Source organism: Peromyscus leucopus, chromosome 7, assembly GCF_004664715.2.
Source record: "Peromyscus leucopus breed LL Stock chromosome 7, UCI_PerLeu_2.1, whole genome shotgun sequence".
NCBI classification, from domain to species: Eukaryota; Metazoa; Chordata; class Mammalia; order Rodentia; family Cricetidae; genus Peromyscus; species Peromyscus leucopus.
The window spans coordinates 12,209,700-12,232,927 of record NC_051069.1 but is presented as its reverse complement, the minus strand read 5'-3'; the positions used below and the strand labels follow the sequence as shown (position 1 = coordinate 12,232,927).

At 42.8% G+C, this 23,228-nt stretch overlaps 1 protein-coding gene across 4 annotated transcripts in view; it reads right to left on the bottom strand.

Annotated features, from left to right (window-relative positions):
• The window catches only part of Lrrc49 (leucine rich repeat containing 49), a 110,399-nt gene extending 87,379 nt beyond the window's left edge, over positions 1-23,020 (bottom strand). The window contains exons 1-7 of one of the 4 annotated variants that reach the window (XM_028867330.2): positions 22,706-23,020; positions 22,032-22,088; positions 19,732-19,819; positions 14,523-14,720; positions 14,089-14,191; positions 9,896-10,099; positions 5,755-5,821 (exon numbers count right to left, since the gene is read on the bottom strand). In XM_028867330.2, the coding sequence (XP_028723163.1) occupies positions 5,755-5,821; positions 9,896-10,099; positions 14,089-14,191; positions 14,523-14,720; positions 19,732-19,819; positions 22,032-22,088; positions 22,706-22,753 (765 nt within the window). In that variant the 5' untranslated portion in view covers positions 22,754-23,020. Of the gene's footprint in view, positions 1-5,754; positions 5,822-9,895; positions 10,100-14,088; positions 14,192-14,522; positions 14,721-19,731; positions 19,820-22,031; positions 22,089-22,307; positions 22,422-22,705 lie in introns of those variants that run through there. The other 3 variants (XM_028867340.2, XM_028867348.1, XM_028867356.2) reach the window with 3 other exon arrangements.
• Between the last annotated feature and the right edge of the window lie 208 nt (positions 23,021-23,228).

The window sequence follows — 23,228 nt, the reverse complement described above, 5'->3', positions numbered from 1 at the left end:
AGTCACATGCTCACAATGCTTTGACAAGGCACATCAAGTCTCAGAGAGCAAAAGCAAAGGACAGGACTACCAGGATCTTGAGGTCAGTGAGGAGTCTGACTAGAAAGATGAAGGGGACTAGGAGCCCCTGTGGGAGGAAAAGATGGACGCTGTAACAGAAGAGCTCAGGCCAGGAGACAATGCTCAGTTAGGTGCAATGTGGTAGGCACTGGCCTGCAGAACAGAAGAACTTAGGTTGTGGAAGCCACACAGAGGCACAGAAGCACCGGCCCACAGCAGAGCAGCCTAAGTTCTCAGGAAGTGAGGCAAACATAGCATTATTATTACTCAGCCAACACAGCCCAAAGGTTGAGTGTCTCTGACACGGGAGGTGGGAGGGTACTCATCAACCTCCTCACAGGGCATCCTTAGGAAACAGAGATTTACTCAATGTATTATTTTTCATTAAGGGGATACATCTCAGGTCTGGAAAGACCCCCAGGGCTGGGACAGCTTGCTGCTTCTTACAGAGGACCAGAATTCAGTTACCAGGGTCCACATGGAAGCTCACAACTGCCTGTAACTACAGCATCAGGGGATCCAGTTCTCTCTTCTGGCCTCCATGGCACCTGTGCATGCGTGCACAGGCGCATGTGTGCAAGCACACACTCACACACACAAATCTTTTTTTAAAGAATAATTTCAGCGTCAGTAAATATGAATCTGCTCATTTACATCACTATAACAATTGGATTTTTTTAAAATCTAACATTTCAAAACAAATGTTTGCTAAAAGGCTCTTTTTTTAGATTCATAATACAGTTTCCATTTATGTGGACTCTTTGCAACCAACAAACATCTGTATTCTTTCTAGGCTCAAGAAGAGACATATGCAATGGTGTATTATAAATTGGAAAATATATGAAGGTAACCTGTGGTTATGTTTAAAATTTGTTCCAAGTTTTTTCATCTAATTGATTTAAAGTAAAATAATGTTATATAAAAAATTTAAAAAGAAATGTCCAGGTTATGGAGACTTATAGATGATAGAACTGTACAAGAAGATACAGAGTAGCCAGGCGGTGGTGGTGCACGCCTTTAATCTCAGCACTCAGGAGGCAGAGCCAGAAAGATCTCTGTGAGTTCGAGGCCAGCCTGGGCTACAGAGCGAGATCCAAGACAGGCACCAAATTACACAGAAAATCCTGTCTCAAAAAAAAAAAAAAAAAAAAAAGAAGATGATACAAAGTAAGACATTTGACAATAAATGTATAAGGTAATTTGAAATATATGACTTAATAAAATTATAACAGAGACTGTATAAAAGGAAATTAGTAATATAAACACAAACTTGAAAAACTCGCCGGAAATACTGAGAAAAAGCAGAAATAGGAGTGTGAAAGAGACAGGTGTGGAGATGGACAGGAGCTGTAATTATAACAGAAAAAAGAAGCAGTTTGAAAGTATGAATGGCCAACTCTGCTGGGCTCAAGAAAGACACAAATGGGTTACTATAGTTGGGGTCAGTGTACTCCACAAATCCCCATAGAAAGGTTGGCTTCCTAGGGTGCAGGTACCAGAAAGTGCCATGAGTATTAAGTAGTAAGGCCTAGAGAAAGGTCATTAGGTCACTGGGATGTGCCCTGAAGGGGATTATGGGACCTCAACCTTCCCTCCTCTCCTGTTTCTTGATTCAAGACATGAATGTTCTCTCTAATAATTTCTCCTGGCTTTGCCAGAAGCCCAAATGCAGACACCTTGTTTTAGATTTGAACCTTTGTGAGCAAAAAAGAACCTTTCTTTACTCGAGGGTTTATGCCAGGTATTTTGTTTTCATGAACTAAGTCTGACTAAGTACAGCAGTTCTCCTTTCTTCTACATACATTCCTGAACGCTCCTTAGAAAACTGTTTCTCTAATTCCTCATAGACCTGTGGGGCCTAAATTAGAGTCTCTTGCATTTTTCTGCTACTTTTACTTTGGAAACATTTTTAGTTCTTGTATTTAACATTAGTCTACAACTTTAAAAATATTTGTTTATCTTCTATGTATACGTGTTTTGCCTACATGTTTGTCTGTGCACCACATGTGTGCTTGGTGCCCATGGAGGTCAGAAGAGGGCATTGGAACCCCTGGAACTGGATTTACGGATGGTCATGAGCCACCACGTGGGTGCTGAGAATTGAACCCAGGTCCTCTGCAAGATTACCTTATGATTTTAACCACTGAGCAATCTCTCCAGACCCATTAATCTATAAATCTGTAAAATGATCACTAGGGATGTTAATTTGGCTTCTTACAATTCCATAAGTCACAGCAAGTGGTGGAATAAAGTCAGTAATTCTCTCAGCCATGGACAAAGTCACAAGGACAGAGAAAGTGACAGAAACTGTAGGCAAAGAGTGTGCAAAGAGCACACATAAAGGCTTTGATTGACAGACTTCACAGACAGACAAAATGATGATGGGAATGTTGAAAAGGAAGGCCTAATTGTGAACCACAGTGACTAGAGTCAGGGCTTCTGAACACATCAGAAGAACTGTATGTTCCGGTGCCTGGATAAAGACAAATTTCCCACTCTGGGTAAGGAAAGGGCAGTGTCTGCGAACCACAGGAAAGGTACGTTCTCCCTGAGAAAACTATTACTGAAAGAATAGAATCTTCTAGAAGCACATATGTATCTTTTTGAAGAATCTCTAGGAAAACAAAGTCTGGCAAGCCAGCTCAAAATCTGAATTAGAAACTAGAGCCAATCTCCCAGACGCCTCTGTATTCACCATGGAGGCTAAGTCTTAATGTTCCTACTTTATATTTATTTGATCTGCCACCTTACCACACCTACCACTAAAGTGTCCCCACTGTGAGATTGCTCCGACTAGTGTCCCAACTGTCCTCTCTCCAGAGAACAGCTTCCCCTGTGCCAGTCAGTCCTTTACCACTTAATACAAGTAAGAGTTACCCAGAAAGAGGAAACCTCAACTAAGGCAGTGGCCCTACCAAACTGACCTGTAGGTAAGTCTGTGGGGACATTTTCTTAACTGACTTACAGTGGAGGGTGCAGCCCACTGTGTGTAGTCACCCCTGGGCAGTTTGGTCCTGGCTGCTATCGGGAAGCAGGCTGAAGAAGTAATGAAGAGCAAGCCAGTAAGCAGCACCCCTCCACTGCCTCTGCTTCAGTTCCTGCCTCTAAGTTCCTGTCTGACGTCCATTCGTGATGGACTGTTGACTTTAAGCTTTCCTCCCTGAGGTGATTTTGGTCATGGTGTTTATCACAGCAATAGGAAGCAAACCAAGACAGCTCCTTTCCATCACTTCGATCCATTTCCTGACCAGAATCACCACTCCTCAAAATACTTTCATATCCATGAGACAACTGTGCTGAACATTATGCTCACTAGGCAATCTTAATTTCTAATGAAGCATAGTAAGGTAGAAAAGACCAGTTATTAGATATTGATTTATTTAATGATTCACTTACAGCACCACCTGGACCGCCCATTGCCACACACGGGTTCCCCTGCTCCCTGGAACAGAATGACCTGGAGACACAGCTGAATCAAAGGGTCGTTGCCCTTAACAACCGCTGACAGCGGCCACACAGGCTTCTTGCTGACTGCCATGTAAGCGTCTGTAACATCTCACTTGCTCGCTCCCCCACCTTGTGGTCACAAACTGGACCTGGCACTGAAGCCTTTCAGGGGCTGGCCTGGCTTTGGTCCACTGGTGCCATCTCCTCTCCTCCACACTCACTGGTGTTGAATGCTTACTCCAGAAAGACTCCCACAATGCTAATGAGAGTGAATTCTAAAGATCGTCAACTTTCACTTAACTGGTGCTTAACCTTTATTTATTTTTCTCACATTTATTGATTTTATTTAGGGGGGAAGGCATGCAGATGCCCAGCATGAGTGAGGTCAGAGTCTCCTTCTACCAGTAAGTACCAGGGATAGAACTCAGGGAGTCAGGTTTGGGAGTACATGTCTTTACCCCTCAGCTGTCTCTCAGGCCCTGATGCTAAGTTGATGTTTGTATTGAATGGTCCACCTTTTGATGTTTTAGGGACCTAACACCACAAAGGCTGTCCCTCTTGCTCTGAAACACCAGTTTTGCCTGTTAAAGTTGGTTATTTTAAAAGACGACTCAGATTCTCATTTCAAACTCCCCGCCTTGTGACTATGGAACTTTAGGAAATAACTATTTGGTACAAACGTGCAATCTTCGTATCGGACTCTGATAGCACGAAGCTGTAAGATATGCAGTAAGGTGATCCCATGAAACACAGTGCTTGCCTGAACAGCGGCCAGCAGATGACACCTGCACACGATCAAGTGATGCAGTATTCATTACAGGTGCCTGCAAATTCTCAAAGGTATATCATAACTTAAAAAACCTCATGCAATCATTATTTCTATATCAAAATAGTCTTACTAAAAGTGTTAGCATCATAAAATGCTTCACCTGCATGATAGTTTTAAAATAGTGTGTATGAATGACTGCTGATCTGGTCAAGTTGCCTGGATGTGGAATGAACTAAGGTACAGACTAACGAACACTCCAGAGGGATTTTCTTCATCAAATTACTTGAAGTGGGAAGATCTACCCTAAATGTGGGTGGCAGCCCAGATAAATGGGTACAGAAGTGGGAAACTTTGCTTTTTGCCTGCTTGCCCTCACTCTTGCTGGCAAGGTCTGCTGCATTCTTTCAAAGGTGTTAGAACCAACTTCTCTGGGATTCTACTGTAAACTGTAGACCAGAAGCTCTCCCAGAATTCTCCAGGCCTGTGCATCAGATTGGGAGTGCTAAAACATCCAGCCTTGTGGACTAATCAACTAGCAGATTTCTGTTCTCTCCAATGGGAGACTACAATTGTTGGACTATAGTGTATGAAACATTTAAATAGAACACAGACACACACACTGTCTTAGAGTTTCTATTCCTATGATGAAACACCATGACCAAAGCAACCCTGGGGAGGAAAAGGATTTATTTGGCTTACACTTCCACATTATAGTAGATAACAGAAACAAGTCAGGACAGGAACTCAAACTGTGCAGGAACCTGGAGGCAGGAGCTGATACAGAGGCCATGGAGGTGCTGTATACTGGTTAGCTCCTCATGGCTTGTTCAGCCTGCTTTCTTATCCAACCCAGGACCGCCGGATGGCACCACCCACAATGGCCTGGCCCTTCCACATCAATCACTAATTAAGAAAAATGCCTACAACCTGATCTTATGGGGGCAATTTCTCAATTGAGGTTCCCTCCTTTCAGATAACTCTAGCTTGTGTCAAGTTCACATAAAACTAGCCAGCAGATACATGATACAATTTCTGTTCCTCTAGAAAATCCTGACTAATAAGTATGCTACAAGATAAAAATTTTACTATGATTACAAACCAACTTAAAAACCCACAAAGGCATTACGAAATCCAGGACAGTGATGACCTCTGACAAAGAAACAAGGGGCAGAGTGAATGAAAAACACCAATGCAGAAGGAAGATTACAGTTCTTGAGTTTGCCTACATAAACACTGTCATAATTAGACAGATCCCCGGGGTCTCGTCTGTGATTTACTTCTAAGAAACTAGGAAATCCTGCACTAGAGGCTGAAGCCCTTAGAAAGTCAATGAGTTCGTAAAGTGACTCTTACAACTCAATGTTAGCATGATATTGGAAACATTTATAACATGAAATGTGCTGCAGACTTTCAGAGAGGAAGGGAGGGGGAAGGGGAGGAGGAGAGGGAGGAAGGGAGGGAGGGGAGCTGTACAATACCTGATTTCCATGAAGGTCCAAGACATCTAAATTTTTTAGATTCTCCAGATTTGAGATTTTCCTGATTCTGAAAATTAGAATAAGCAGAATTGAATAGAAATGTAGATATATCACATCTATGAGTGAATCAAAGCTGCTGAGGCAGAAAGATATGCTCATTTTAATATTAAAATTCTCCATCTCCCACTGAATGCACAGAGAGTGGTAATAGATGCAAACTACTGGGGAAAGATGCAGAAATGGCTCATTTTAGAGAAAAGCAATGCCACTTCTGACCTCCGGTCAAAGCGTGTGTTGTGAGGGAGGGGGAGGCAGTGCCAGGCACAGTGGAAGTGCTAGCCAAGTATATCCTTTTCCTCCCCAAGGTTGCATTTTGAGACAGGGTGTTTCTCCAAACTTGAAGCACACCATTTTGAGTACACTGCCTGGCCAGCAAACCCTTATAATCTGCCTATTTCCACTCCCATCACGGGGTTACAAGTGTACAAGACCATGCCTGGCATTTGTAAGTGGAAATCTGAACTCAGAACCTCAGGCTTGTGTGGCAAGCATCTTACCCAGCAAGCCATTTTTCCAGGCCCAGAATCATGGTATTAACATTTCGAAACTTACTCTCTGGGGATAACAGAACTTGTCGTCATCCAGAGCACTCTGATCTAGAGGCCCAATGGAACCCATGTGTAGTTAGAGCTCTCTGTTCCACCCATGTGTAGTTATCCCAGCAAAGTGGAACTGAAGGTTCTGGGTAATCATGTAATGACAGTGAACCTGAGACCTGAGGGCTTAGAGGACACCAAGGAAATGGCACTGAAGGAACTCCACCACGGGCCAACTGAACCCAGAAGCCTGTATTCTCTGGTCCCACTGCCTCAGTAATTGTCAAAAGAAGGTGGGGAAATCTGTTATGACCAACAGGAGACAGAAAGTCATCCACAACACACAGCTGGAGATGCTCAGCCAGGTCCCTTCTGCTGGCCAGAGCTCTCATCTAAGAGTCTATGGGACTTATGTCAGCAGATGTTCCAGCCAGGAGCACTGACAGATGTTTTAGGAATCAGAGGTGTATGCAACAGATACTTGTGAGACACCTGATCTTGGAGAGTGTAGCATGTTTTCTTGTAACACAGTTCCCTTTGATGCATGGGTACTAGCAGTTCGACAACTATTTAACAGTGTCTCCTGTAAAAATCAAAATACAGCTGTGCAGAGCAAGCAAATAAAAAGATGGAGGAGGAAGAGAAGGAAGAGGAGGAGACTATTAGATTGTTTTTACTGCAGAAAACAAGCACTTAGCAGAGGATGTTGGGTCCCTAAGAGTAGGAACCCCAAGGCCTTCAATAAGACCCAACAATGCTGTCTTCTGGGTCAAGATGAAAAAACTGTTTCTCAGAAACTGAAAAGTAGAAACAGGCAGGAAGAATATGATGCAACCAGGACCAGCATTTGAATATTGTTAACAATTAGAGATGGGAATCACATATCTCTCTAGAGAATATCTTCATCTTAGGTAAAAAAAGGAGACATTCAGGCAGTGGCGCTAGAGAATAAATGTGAGCTAGACACTAAGAACCAGAAAGGAGCCATGTCTGTGGAAGCTTGCAAGGCCCAACTAGAAGAAAAGTCTTAAAGTCAGCTTCTCTCCTCAGTAAGCTGCCTGGAAACACCCTCCTGGTGTGTGGTAGTTTATACACAGCTGACTATGCCAGATCCCTCCGACCACTCCATTCCCACATCTCTAAAATGAAAGGACTTACTTCTGAGGTCACTTAAAACTTTAATATTCTATGGCTCTATAATCTCCCAAATTCTCTTTATGTGAAACTTTTCTTTTTCTTTTATGTTTCATTATGCATTTATGTGTATGGAGAGCAAGTGAGTGCCAGACAAGGGCATCAGATCCCCTAGAGCTGGAGTGAAAGGCTGCTGAGGACAGGCCTGACATGGATGCTGGGAAATGAACTGCAGTCCTCTGCCAGAACAATATGCTCTCTTAGCCACTGAGCTCCCTCTCCAGACCCTCCAACTCCGTAATTTATTCTTCAGTGGAATTCTTAATGCAACATTTGAACTAATAAACTATACTGATAGAAACTTTCAGAGAAACATCAGGGGAAAATACAATCCTAAAATTCTGGGACATGACCTTGAGAATACAGTTAAGAAGACAACATCTCCAAACACAGCACTTGAAATATTATATAAATTAGGCTGAAATAAAGAAAACTGGGCCGTCGGGCAATGGTGGCGCACTCGGGAGGCAGAGGCAGGCAGTTCTTTGTGAGTTCAAGGCCAGCATGGTCTACAGAGTAAGATCCAGGAAAGGCACAAAGCTACACAGAGAAACCCTGTCTCGAAAAACCAAAAAAAAAAAGAAAGAAAAAAAAGAAAGAAAACTGGAGAGGCAGGAAGGTCACACTGACCTCCTCCCACCATTTTCCCCTCAGGCCCTACAAAGACTCTCGGACCTACATCCCTAAGAGGACATCTGGAGCCCCTCCGTCCAGATGAGTCCTGCTTATAAACAGAAAACAACAGGGATGCAAACAGGCTGGCAGGAACTACACAAAGGCCTAGCTGAGTCGTCCAGGTTAGACCACCGACCATGTTCCTTCTGTCCAACACACTCCTCTAAGGTTGCCCATGAGCCATCAAACCTACAATACAAATGTAACTTCTAATCTGTTTCTTTGGGTCTTCTTATCCGAAGACTACCGTGTCACATAAAGTTATATAAACATGTTGTGATTTTCTCTTTCGAATTGCTCTTTGTTATCAGGGGTCAGCCATGAACCTTGCAAAGGGTAAAACAAAAAGTGTTACTAATTTTTAGACTCTGTTAATCCTTCTTCTAAGGTATCCAAAGTTACTTGGTAAAACTGAATGGCAAGTCCAAAGTGATTTCAAGGCCATGAGTCAGGACCTGTGTAGCTACTGCCTGATGGAGCTATAAAAAGGGGCTGGAGCAGGACACAAGATGCGACACTAAAACAGACTGAGGGGCTAGGGCATGGCACCCTTGTTAAGAGCACTTGCCATCTTCACAGAGGATCTGGGTTCGGCTCCCAGCACCTACATCAGGCAACTCACAATGGCCTGCAATTCCAGCTCCAGGGGATTTAACACCTTCTTCTGGCCTCCATAGGTACCAGGCACACAGGCAGTACAGAGACATGCACTCAGGAAAACACACATATACAAAATTAAAAACATAAATATTCAAATAAAACATACAGGAACTACTCTCTGAAAAAGAATTGACCATTGATTCAACAATCACAAAGTAGCAAATGTCCCTCTCAGGCAAACACTAACAAAATGGCAAGAAATACACAAGCCTCAAGTGAGCACACATGCTTAAAATACATCCTGAGAAATCATAAGTCAAAGCTGGGCTCCTCCACTCACGTGTGTCTAAGGCATGGTGCTGCAGCAATGCCAACAAGTCTGTCAGACTGAGTCCCACTGAACAAAATCAGGATGGATTCTTCCAGTGCTAGAACGAAAGCCCAGGCTCCCATGCATGCATGGCCAGTGTGCTACCCCTGACTTCCGCTGAGCTTTCCTCTAATGATACCTACAATAAGTACTACTCTGCTTGGACTTACCATCTGAACACTCTATGGATTCTACTGGCTGTAAGCCAGAACTGCTCCTGGGGGCTTCGCAGCTAAGAGTGCTGCATGCAAGCACAAAGAACTGAGTCTGCATCCCAAACACCCACACAAAAGCTGGGTGCATCGGTGTGGAATCACAGCACTGCAGAGGCGGAAACAGGAGTATCCTGGGGCTCACTGGCTGGCCAGTCTAGCACCCCGCCCACCCACACACCCAAAGGGCCAGCTCTAGGTTCAGCGAGAGACCTTGCCTCGGGAAGAAAAGGCAGAGAGACAGAGCAGGACACCAGTGGACCTTCTCTCACTTCTACACACAATGTGAGAACCAGCACAGGCATGTGCACACACACCCATCTGTTCCTACACACACACACACACACACACACACACACACACACACACACACACACACACACGTATGCATGCAAGCACGCACGCACTGCACGCACACACGTGTTACAGTGCACACCCCATCCCCACACCATATTCACATACCCCCACACACAGAGAAACTGCTTTACAAATACCTGTTTTTTCCTAACAGAAGGACACGGAGGGACTTCAGAGTGGAAAGCCCACTGATTTCTTCAATCTGGTTATCGTATAAGTCCAAGAATATTAACCTCTGTAGATTAGAAATATTTTGGATCCGAGTTATAAAATTGTGCTGAAAGTTCAACAAACGAAGGTGTTCTTCCCCATCGATGATAGGACACACAGTCAACTTTTGTCTAGAAAAAAACGTGAAGTGAGTAAGATTCGGAGGCAGCACCCCCTTCCTGTTTCCTCTGTCAAAAACTATCCAGTAGCATGTCTGTGCACCCAGGCTTTGAGAAGGAAAAGGTAAGTTGGTGCTGGAGAGATGGCTCAGCAGTTAAGAGCACTTACTGCTCTGACACAGGACCCAGGTTCAGTTCCCAGGACCTCACCTCAGCTCGCAACTGCCTATAACTCCAATTCAAGGGATTCCAGAGTCCTCTTCTGATATTCACAGGCTTAGGAATGCATGAGGTACACAGATATACACCCATGCACACATGCATACAATTAAATTTGTATTTTTAAAGAGAAAAAAGTAATTTGGACCACTTCCTGCCCCAGGGAAGAGACTTAAATTTAATTGTAAATTGTGAAAAAACAAAAACCCAGAAGACAAAGTAACCACTAAAGTCTAAACTCACACTGTATTTTAAAATGAGTCTCTAATATTCATTTCACATGACATTAACATCAAAAACTTTAAAATGTAATTGTCTTCTCAGGGGAAGGTTTAGATGGTCAAACCAAGTCACAAAGCCAAGGAAAAAAAATGCCTTTGGTATCAGTCACTGATGGCAAAATTTTCCTGAGAGACCAAGCCATGGGAGTATGAACCATACTAAAGAGCTTATTTTAGAATTACTGACTCACAAAATGCTCATGAGAACGAGAAGAAATATTGCCATCTACAAGAGGGGATACTGTTGGAAAATTCCCTCTGAAGCTCCTTAACTGTAGGGCAACCCTTACTGAACGTGTCTCAGGGCTGGCTGCTGGATTCGACTGTCCAACACTAGCTTTCTCTGCAGAGCACTCGTGGTTCTCCAAGAACAGATGAAAACGTTAAGTGTGTGTCTATTTAGTTGTATTTAAAACAGTGAACCTCCTCTGTGCAAAAAGCTGGACTGTTTCGTATGTGAAGTAAGTTCATGGCCCTTGAAGAATTCGACCCATGTCATAACATGGGGAAGGAGAAGGTCCTGGGTGATTCTGCATGAAGAGTCAAATGCTCTTCAAGGAAAATACAGCTCGCTCTGTGTATTAACAATATTAGTGTGGCGGCTAGTTAGAAACATCCCTTCAGTGAAATCACATGAATAGGAGCTTTGAAGAAAACAAATCAGATGCTATAAACACAGGCACAATATGGAAGTGATCAGAATTCTTTTTGCAATGAAAAAAATGGTTAGCAGGAAAAAATAAGGGAATATTAATGGTTATAAAGCTATCATGCTTTAAAAACAGACCCTTACAGCTGGGAACAGTGGTGCACGCCTTTCATCCCAGCGCTCAGGAAGCAGAGGCAGAGGTGGTGGGTATCTGTGCTTGAGGCAAACCTGATCTACACAGTGAGTTCTAGGCCAGCAATGGATACAGAGTGAGACCCTGTTTCAGAAAGAGAGAGAGATAGAGATAGAGGCAGGGGAAGAGAAGGAGAGAGAACGGGTGGGGGAAAGAGACTGGAGAAACTGGTTTAAGGAAAGAAAAGTAAAAACCACGGGCAATAGTACCAGTTTTGTGGGGCTCATATTTAGAATTCATCCCATGCTTTATACTCTCACAGCTGACATTTCTGTTACATAAACTATAACTTAACTGACTACAGATACGCTAGCTGAGGTCTGTATTGTTGCTCTTAGCAACCTTGAATCGTACCCTCCCTGCTCAGTCGGCCTCTCATAGTGAAAGCCTCACCGCCTGTCTTTGAATCAGTTGTTACTCACACGGGAAAATCACAAACTGCCTTCCTTTCACAAACTTCTATGTCTTGAAATAAAGTCACTTCCCTTTACCACAGGAATCCCTGCCAGTCCACCAAAACGAGATAGGAAGCCACCAAAACAAGACAGGAAGCCACCAAAACAAGATAGGAAGCAATGGCCAAACTACCCCAGGAGGGCTCTGCTAAAAGCCTTGGGTTCTGACCCCTCCTGCCCCATCACTGATGCCTGCCTGTACACAATATATCATATTGTGTACCCTAATAAACTTGCCTGAAGATCTGAGGACAGAGCCAGCCACTGGATTAGACATACAGGTCAGGCAGTGGTGGCACACACCTTTAATCCTAGCACTTGAGATCTCATGCCTTTGCTTGGGAAGCACACACCTTTAATCCCAGGATGTAATATGGCAGGGCAGAGAAAGGTATTTAAGGTATGAGGAAACAGGAACTCTCTCTCTCTTTAGGCTGAGGATTTCATAGAGGTAAGAACTAGTGGCTGGCTGTTCTGCTTCTCTGACCTTTCAGCTTTCACCCTGATCTGGCTCTGGGTTTTTGTTTGTTTGTTTTTGTTTTCATTAAAAGACCATCTAAGATTCGAACAACATGCCTGTATAGGACCATGAGTTTGACTTGTTTCCTTCTTTGAACAGGCTGTCTTTTCTGGTATTTCAGGCTTTCTTTTCATACCAGTGAGAGCCAAGTACTTCTTAGGGTTAGAGTCTTCCCTTGAGCACTCAGACCCCTGACCAAGAAGCCACACACACAACAATGCAGAAATCACTACTATTACCCACTAGCTAGCAAACAAGGTTTCCCAAGGTGGTTCCTTGCTGCTGATCCAACTTTTTTGACAACACATACAACAGCTTATCGCACTATAATGCTACGATCTCACAGCCAGCCTTTGAAGTAGAGGAAGTGTCTACTCATCAGTGCTGGTTTCTCCATTCTGGAGGCTCATGTTGCCAAAAAACTCATCTTTAAAGCTGCCCAAGCCACTCCCGAGCTACAACACAGGCATTAAACTTCCTAAGTCACAGTCTTACAAACAGGGCCCTACAAATACCAAGCAACACAAGGCTGGGTTACTATTCTTGACTGTGTTTTTAAAGACTGAAGGGGAAGTTCCTAATTAATCCTTCAAAGATTAAGACACTACTGGGAAAATTATAAACATAAGGCAGTATTTAGGATGGGAATCTCAAAACCCACTCACTTTCTAAGGCTGTCATGAGAGATGTTGTTCTCAACTAGAACTCTGCCTACAGAACAGAGCCTTTCCCTGATACATGCAGGAGGGCTGATTCCGTGTGCCAGCTGTGCCCTTCTATGGCCAGCTGTGCACAGCACAGATGTTCTGTCTAGTGGGATCCTACACCCACCATCCCATTACAAATCCCTTCCTGGTTATAAAGAAAGGCATTAAACTATATATATTCATCAAGCCTTATATATATTCACCTCCTCATCCACCATTTTAGCAAGAGCCCACTTTGTACCAGGCTCTGTTCTAGGTGCCCAATAATATAACTGAACCAAAAAAATTACCATTTATGAAGATTATATTCTAGTAGGTCACAGACAACAAACAAAGTCAATATTTAACATATTAGAGAACAATGTTAAGTACTAAGGGGGAAAATAAAGCAGAGAAGGGGGTGAGGATGTGTATGTGGTATGTGTGGGGAGAAGGTGGCCATAGAAAGTCACCCTTGACAAATAGTCAAACGAATGGAAACACATGAACTATGAACCAATGGCTGAGGGGCCCCCAACTGGATCAGGCACTCTGAATAGGTGAGACAGTTGATTGGCTTGATCTGTTTGGGAGGCATCTAGGCAGTGGTACCGGGTCCTGCGCTCATTGCATGAGTTGGCTGTTTGAAACCTGGAGCTTATGCAGGGTTGCTTGGCTCAGCCTGGAAGGAGGGGACTGGACCTGCCTGAACTGAGTCTACCAGGTCGACCTCGGTCCTCGGGAGAGGCTTTGCCCTGGAGGAGGTGGGGATGGGGGGGGGGGGGGGGGGGGGGGGGGGGGCGGGAGGGGGGAGAACAAGGGAATCCGTGGCTGATATGTAGAACTGAATGGTATTGTAAAATAAAATAAAAGGGGAAAAAAAAAAAAAAAAAAAAAAAAAAAAGAAAGTCACTCTTGGGATGATGACGTCTGAGGGAAGACCTGAGGCAAACAGGAGAGACAGATGTTGTAGAAAGGAGAAAAGAAAATGTCCTCACCTTTCTAGGGTCAGCCTGTCTGAGTAAAGAACTTTCTCTTCAGAAGAACGCTGGAGAATAGGAAATGATGGCATTGATGAGGTCACCAGATTAATATGATCACCTATTGAAAATGATACACAAATCACTTGATTAAGGTAAATCTTAACAGTTGTGATACTAGAGCCACTGTTTATTTAGAGAACTTTGGAACCTACAGATATCTTTTCTAGACATTTCCACAGCTTCCATACTAGAAGATTATTACACTGGGGTTGTTCTCTTTTTCTCAACCCTAAGCTCTGTGCTCTGTTGGGGCCAAATAGCTTTTGCTTGCCTTACAGGTCAGCTGAAAAATCTAGACGTGCTCTGGTGCTGTCTTCATCCCTTTACAGTTCTGACTCCTGATACTACATGCCAACTACAGGATACACTACATGATAGCCCCTCATTACCAGATACATTGGGGCCAGCACTATGACAGCCCTGCCGGATTCTGGGCTTTGAAGGTGTCTGAATGGAAGAGTCTCCAAATGCTGACAAGGAGCTTGTGGCCGTTCTCATGTCCAGCCCACAGGGTTCTGTCCCGTTTGTTGTGGATGAGATGAATGATGACTTATTACGAGGCGACGGACTTACTACTCTTCCATCTCCTTCAAAATATCAAAAAGTTTATCACAAAGCTATAAAATACATGACTTTGCTATAGGATAGACACAGAAAGTAGTTTGGGATAGCAGATGTAAACCTCACATCACTGTTTTTTTTTTCCCTTTGAGTAGGCTACTACTATTATTAGATAATGTTGCAAAGACACCAAAGTGGATGTTGACACATTTAGGATACTGTAACTAGGATCCAAGAGCATATGACACCCTGTGAAGTCTACAGGCTGCTGGCTGGGTGTTTCTGATAGTAAGAAGCATTTCATCTTGGAGAGAAACACACATGAAACGAATAAGCTAGAAGAATGTGCAAAAACACAGACTATATAAGAACAGTAGAGGTGGCCCAGTGGTTGAGAGCACTAACTGTTATTACAGAAGACCTAGGTTTGATTCCCAGTAACCACATATAGCAGCTTATAACCATCTGTTAACTCCAATTCTTAGAGATCCAACTCCCTCTTCTGGCCTCGGAGGCATTGCATGCTTATGATGAAGACACACATGCAGGCAAACATCCACACATACATTTTTAAAATACTTACTACTACTCTTTAAAAAGAAGAACAGTATCTTTGCACGTAGTGTGTCTAGTTACTGGTTAATAAAAAACCTCACAGATGAGTTTAGAAAGAGGTGAATACTAAGACATATTCTAAATAAGTAGAAGATTATAGAGTGGTCTGGAAGCAAGGATAAAAAGTTCCAAAAATCTGAATACCAGAGGATATCTATTATATTCGTCTCTGTAGAGTGAGCATCCACTGGAAGCAGCAGGTGACAAGGAAGAACCTGATGGAGCAATCGGCAGGATGCTAGACCCCGAGACTACCACAGAAGCCTGCTCCTTAGACTACCTGAAGAGGAAAACCTAACCGAGAAGCCGGCAGGCTTTCAGGAGGTCATTACTGATATGAAAATAGCCTAAAATCAAGCCACACACACACACATATCTCTTAACTGAGAAGCAGTGGTATCAGTATTAGCTGGCCTTTTCAGCAATACAAGACCAGGCCATCTCATGCTTTCCACAAAATAATCAGTGCTCACATCTCACTTTCCTGAATAACATGAAACATCAAGAGAGCTAATAATGCTGTCCCAAGAGGTAAGCACCTAGAATTGACACTGCTCAACAACAAATGTCAAATAACAGGAACACTCACTGGCTGGATCCCCAAGCCACAGGAACCAATGTTGTTGTTTTCTCTTTTGGGGGGGTCCACCACTCAGCTCCCAAATAAATCACACACAGAGGCTTATTCTTAATTATGAATACCTGGTCTTAGCTTGGCTTGTTTCTAGCCAGCTTTCCTTAACTTAAATTATCTCGTCTACCTTTTGCCTCTGGGCTTTTCCCGTTTTCTTACTTCTGTAAATCTTACTCTTACTCCTACTCCGTGGATGGCTTGTAGCTGGGTGGCTGGCCCCTGACGTCCTCATCTTTCCCTCTCTCACTTCTTGATCTTTTCTCCTCCCAGATTTCTGCTCCTATTTATTCTCTCTGCCTGTCAGCCCCACCTATCCTTTCTCCTGCCTTGCTATTGGCCATTCAGTTCTTTATTAGATCATCACGTGTTTTAGACAGGTACAGTAACACAGCTTCACAGAGTTAAACAAATGCTACATAAACAAAAGTAACACACCTTAAAATAATATTCCCTAACAAACCAACAGAGGGATTTGGAGTTCAAAGCCAAAAACAGCTCAAGGATTAGCTGCAGCATAAAGCTTAGCTGTCAAGGTAAGTAGAACACGATGAAAGAAAACTCAAGGGAATAAAGAATCTCATTTTGTCTGATTAACATTTCATTAGGTTTTTTTTTAATTCCTATTAGAACTTCAAGGCAATCTGAGCTTTAACAGTAGATCAAAAGCTTCCACGACTTGAAATGCAGGGGCAAAAATCAAAGAGTAAGTTCCATTTATACTTCATGAATGAAAGAATTCTATTCCCACGTGTTTCGGCTCCTCTTACATGCAAATGTCATTATTTTCAGTTTACCACTGATACGAGATACACCCGACCATAGATGGCAAAAGACAAAATGATTAGGGAAAAAAATCTTAAAATCTATACACAGGATCCTGTGACTGGGACACACAGGAAGCTTTGAACAGCCATGTGTCTGCGTGGGTGTACGCACTCCCGTGGAGACTGCCCCCAGATGGCTTGAGGTCACAGAAGGGGTGCTGTCACTCCTCTGTCACACGTCCCCTGACTTCCTGACCAGACCTCTAAGGTCCCAACAGCTGCTCTCACCTTACATCTCAGCAGAATTTAGATGCAGGGGCCAATCGGGAGATTTTCCACTTTATAGGAGCTTAAATGAAAATCTTTTTTTTTTTTTTGTACTTTATTTCTATTACAAAGAAATAAATCAGAAATTCCTGCATTTTCATGTAAGTAGTGCCTCAAAATGCTCAGAAGCAAACTGCTCTACAACTGGTTAAAATGACTGGTGTGGTGTAGGCTAGACCGCTGGAGCATGGGCGTCCCCATGAGAGGGGGTAGCCACAGGCAGCCCAGGGAGCACAGCACACTGTGGTGGAGAGACACTGAGCCTCATCTTGGAGAATGTTCTCATGACCAACATTCTGACTAGATTTTCCACTCATCTGTCATGACGTCAGGAGCTGAGCATTGCTCCTCCTTCCACAGACAGACTGTGTAGGCTCACTTAAGGGACTGAATGGGGCCGCAGCAGTCACTGGACTACTCAGATCTTACGAAGCCTTGAGGACACAGGCTAATAATGCTCAGCAACACCCAAAAGGCCTACAGGAAACCACACATGGAGCATTAGATCTAAACCTTACCAGTCTGAAGTCTAAACTTTAGACAAACTAGTTTTGGAACATCAAGTTCCTTTGTTTTGACTGAAAGAACCATTGGCTATGTTGTGTGGCTAGATTGTGTGTGGTTAATTTTTAAAAATAAGAAATGTCTGAAGTGGGTTGTGGAAGGCTAGATGTGAGAGTGTAGTTTATCACACAGAGGTCTTCTTGCCTGACAAATTTAAATTTAAATGTTTTTAATTTGTCAACTTAATTTTTTTCCAGAGTTGTATGCTCTAGGTTGTAGAAAACTGAGTACAGAAGTGAAGATAATATCTACAACTTATGTGACTTTCTTTACATAATACTGCCTAGACCATGGAAGAGGTGTAGTGAAAATGTTGAAGTCCACATTTAAGACATATCAAATGAGTGTCTTGTCACAGAGAATGGCTATGAATTGGATCTTTTAAGAAAAAGCAAATTCAATTTCTTTCTGCTTAAATTTATTTTTATTTTGTTATTTTATGGGTCATGGCTCTTAAATACAAAACTTTGCCTCTGGGGTTCACAAAATCATACATCCACACTACTTCCTCATTAGCAAATATTTGGTAATGTTTTCTCACTTATCATACAAATATAAATTAATAATTCCTTGAACTCTAGAAAAATGTGAGAAAGTGAGATTTTTTCACAGCTGAGGGACAAATCAAGATGCTCCTGTGCAAAAATTTTAAGGAAATTCACAATGAAGACATAAAACAACCTCTAGCTGAGAATTTGCAGCTCCATGTTGACAGCAGAGAGAGGGCAGAGCACACACTCTAGGAATGCACTCAGCACCAAATGAAGGGGGCAGGGCTGATGCTCCTGCACTCCGGAACTAGAGCTAGGTGGTGTCGGTTCCGGGACTGACAAAGTCTTGAGTGGAGGATGTAGGAAAGAGAAAAGCCAGCTAAAGTTATATGGGTCCAAGAGGAAGGCCCAGAGATATGAATCAATATTCAAACTATGCAATACTGCTGTCTGTCGACACAGTAATGAAACAGACAATCAAAGGGCCTGTACTGACCAGCCCTCTTACAGCAGGCAAATCAACAGGATCAGAAGGCATATGGGGGAGAGGGGTGCGAAGCAAGTGCTCCTAAGAGGCAGAGGTGGAACCAATTAACACTAGCACACCACAAATAACTAGCTCAACTCAGAGTAAACTATTCTGAAACAGACTTGACTAGTGTTTTAAAAACATGTTTCAGAAGTACCACCAAATCATACTACCTAACATCTGTTCAAGGGTGATCTACAAACCACATCACCACCACACCTGTCAGAACCACCCTGGTGCTGTGAATGCACACCCCAAATAACACCCAAAACTTACCACATCACAGTGAGGAAGAGGGGAAGGATGCACTAAGATTCTGCATTTTGAACAAACTCCCAAGTGATTCACATCAAGATTAAGGCTTCTAATGATGAAATGCCTGTGACTGTGTGGCTATGTGGCTATATGACTGCGTGGCTGTGTGGCTGTGTGACTCTGTGGCTGTGTGACTTTGTGGCTGTGTGACTTCTTTATGGCTGTGTGGCTGTATGGCTGTGTAACAATGTGGCTATGTGACTGTGTGGCTGTGTAACCATGTGGTTATGTGGCTGTGTGACTGTGTGGCTGTGTGACTTTGTGGCTGTGTGACTGTGTGACTTTGTGGCTGTGTGACTTTGTGGCTGTGTGACTGTATGGCTATTTAACAGTGTGGCTGTGTGGCTGCATGTCATTGTGGGAAGAAGATGGTTATTTTATATACCTGACTTTCCACTGTTTTCTTATTTTCAAAATACTTGTCTCCACATATCCTCAGTTCTGTTAGTTAGCCATTATTTTTATTTCTAATGTATGATCAGAACATTCTTTTCCTATTCTCTATTGTAACCTACTTTCAAACTAAAACAAGTTTTTTTGGGGTTTTTTTGTCTGTTTTGTTTTGTTTTGTTTTAATGCATTGGAAACAATCAACTATGGGGTGTGTGTGTGTGTGTGTGTGTGTGTGTGTGTGTGTGTGTATGTGTATGTAAATCTATACCACCAAATCTGATTTAAACAAATATCAAACCAATTTTGTAATCAATTGAACTATTTCATTTTGTAGTTCAGGTTCTAGGCAGACAAGATAAACGATGCTGTGTAAAAAGCGAACCTGTCTCAGCACCCTGACAGTACCTTGCCTACTTGAGTAGTTTCTCTCCAGATCATGCTGTAACAGTCTCCCAGGAAATGATGGTGTTTCTCTATTAAGCTTGAATTCAACCTGAAAAACAGTATTTAAGAAGATATTGGGAGAAAAAAATAACAGTAAAAATGAAGTTTATTATAAAGCAACAGATAAAATATGCTTTAAAAAAAGGTTGACTCTTGAAAACATCAAGAAGGGCCATATATTATATGATTCTATTTATATAAACTACCCACAACTGGAAAATTCATAAAAACAAAAAGCATATTTGTGGTTTCCCGGGGTTTAAAGTAAGTGGGGAATAGGGAGCCACTGCTTAATGAATTTGGGATTATGTCTGGAATGATGAAAATGTTCTAGAACTAAATCGAAATGATAGCTGCACAACACTGTGAATGGCCTTAATGCCACTGAGCTGTAAACCTTAAAATGGGCTAAATTGGAATTTGCATGGGAGGTGTGATTCCAAACATGAAACTGAAAACAGTTATAGATGATCAGATTAAAATACTTCCGATCCCTCCACAAATATAATTGTCATAAATACCATAGCTGACAGAATCATCTGCTCAGTTAAAAACACTGCAAATAATAAAAGCTAACTGGAACTGTTTTTATTTTTAAAATACTTTAAATGTCAAATTTTAACATAATAAAATTGCATATTTAAGAATAATTTTGTCTCGCCGGCGGTGGTGGCGCACGCCTTTAATCCCAGCACTTGGGAGGCAGAGCCAGGTGGATCTCTGTGAGTTCGAGGCCAGCCTGGGCTACCAAGTGAGCTCCAGGAAAGGCGCAAAGCTACGCAGAGAAACCCTGTCTCGAAAAACCAAAAAAAAAAAAAAAAAAAGAATAATTTTGTCTCTTAATTTTTTAATGTTGCAAATTTTTTAAAATTAATTTTATAATTAATAATTTTAAAAATATTTTTCATAGGACTGAAAATAATTTTTCATAGGAAAGAATGACCTCTTATGTTTAGCCATAAAAATATATCTTCAAAGGCTTATGATGCTTCTCATTCACCCATCCTATAAACACCACATCAGCATTAGCATCCTATCATCACGAACACTACATGTCTATGCACAAAAAAGTGAATGGTACAAAAAGGTTGGTGAAAACCACAACTCTCCTAAAAGCACTGGACAGTAGAAAAGGACGGACCTGGCAAAGGCAACTAGGAAAGCTATACAAGCAATCCACTATGCCTGATTCTAAGAAGAAGCACCTTTTCCGTCAACTCAGCTCTTATTGGAGATGATCAAATGATGAGACAGGGGAGCCAAACAAGGAAGCTTTTTTGCAACGTTCACCTTCCTCTGGCCCGGTTTAGTCTCTTCCTGCCACTGTCTGTAAACTCTGGCCTTTATACTATAGAGTTCCTATAGAAACCTCTATTTCACAACTTTTTAGGGAACAGTTGAATTGTGATCGTTGAAACTGTGCACGTTGGTTAAAGGGAGAAGTGTATTGTGTATGAATAGCATGGGAGGGTGGGTGAGTATGTGTGAGTGCTGAGGTGAGGCCGGAAAGAAAGAAAAGGTTTTATCTCAAAAAACAAAGGAAAAGCAAGAAATTCTGGAAGCTTCCAAAATATGACAGGTAATTGGTATGAATGTAGAACGATGGTTCCGGGGTTAAGACCACTGCTATTCTTCCACAGGACCCGAGCGTGGGAGCACCCATGGCGGGTGTCTTACAACTGCCTATAATTCCAGCTCCACGGGATCTGACACCTTCCTCTGGCCTCCACAGAGACACAGATACACACACACACACACACACACACACACACACACACACACACACACACACACGATATACTATGAAAACGCTGTAACAATATTTCCACTGCCAAGCCAGTCATTCTTCTCTGATTTGAAATGAAGTATGGAGTGAAGCCCTCCTAAAATGTTACATTTTATTCCTCCTGAGACGCCACCAGTAGAATGACAGCATCATTTTACCTATGTCTAAGAAATAAAAGCATTTCTCAATTAAACTATGCCATACAACCAATTTTAAGAAATACCTTTGGTAGAAATGTTTACATGTAAGGGGTGGGGGGAGGGGAACTCTTGTAACCAATGGAATGACCTAAGTTGATACAAGAGGGGTGATTTGGCTTTTTGCAAGCAGAAAATAAAATCTACTTTACATCGGAAACGAAAATAGATATACTCAATCTCCAGGTCAGAATCTATTGTTAAAACATGCAACTATTTGTGTAGACTAGCTAACAATTTATTTTCAACGTTTAAACACAGATCATCTTAAATCTTACTTTGTTTTTGTCAGGAATTGACGACGTTTGAATAACCAGATGAAGTCCACAGTTCACCTGAAATTAAATCACAACATGTACTCTTAATATATGTAAATATACACATTCCCCCATGGTACAAAGACATCACAGACATCGGAACACCGTCAAATGCTCCATCATTGTTTGCTTTTCTAGTTAATAACCATTTTCTGAAGATTTGTAAAATAACGTCTAAGAATTAAAAGCTTTCATTGATTTATTTCTCAAGATGTCGGAGGCACCAATTTGACCCACCTTGTACCTCAAGCTTTGGATCCCTGCCATTTCTCTGGCCAATCAATATATCAGTGTTCAAATGAAGGAGGTGGGAGTGTCTAAGAACAGGTTCCTTTCTCAATAGAAGAAAGAAAGAAAGGGGGTGGGAGATAACTAAAGGAATCCCAGTGTTTACCTAGCAGACCAGCTCCACCTTCTGGGGAGCTCAGATCCCGGGCAAGATTTTAAACATCCATCATACCACAGTCAAATACTCTGCGAGTGCTTTGGACTAGCCCCACGAACCCCTAACCTCAATCAGACAATAGCTTGAACAGCCCTGGTCCCAGTTATGCAGCCCATCACCTAGGACAAAGACGCCAGTCAGAGAAGACAAGACTACTGCAAAGAGAAAAAAGCAGGAAGGCCCAGCTCACATTGTTTGCAGCCCGGCCAGAAACGGAGCGGTACTTCCCGGGAATCATGGCAGGAGACAGTCCAGGATGTTCGATCCTCCTTCGAGGTAATGCTACAGCTAAGATTCAAAGAGACCAAAAGGGGTCATCTCCCAGGCAACCCGCTCAGGGGTTGCCATAGAAACCACCATTTCCGGTCTGGTCCTCGTCCCAGATCTGCTGGCTGTCCGAGTGGTTAGCCTCGGGGTGTATCTATCGGGCCCGGTGCGTCAGCACTTCCTCGTTCTGGCTTTTTTCCGGGCCGCGTGAAAACAGCGGGAGGATCCGGAGGAGGATAAGACGAGGAAGAGGCTGGACACATCGGTGGCTATGGCAACCGTGACTTCCGGTCCTCTCCTCTTTACGACCCGCCTCAACTCTGCCCGCGGGAAGTTTGATTCCCTTTGCCTGCATCTCCCGGTTTTCCTGGGAGAATCACTGGGAAGAGCTAGATGAAGATATCCAAGAACCTTCCCATTTGGAACCCCAGTTCGGCACTTCCGCT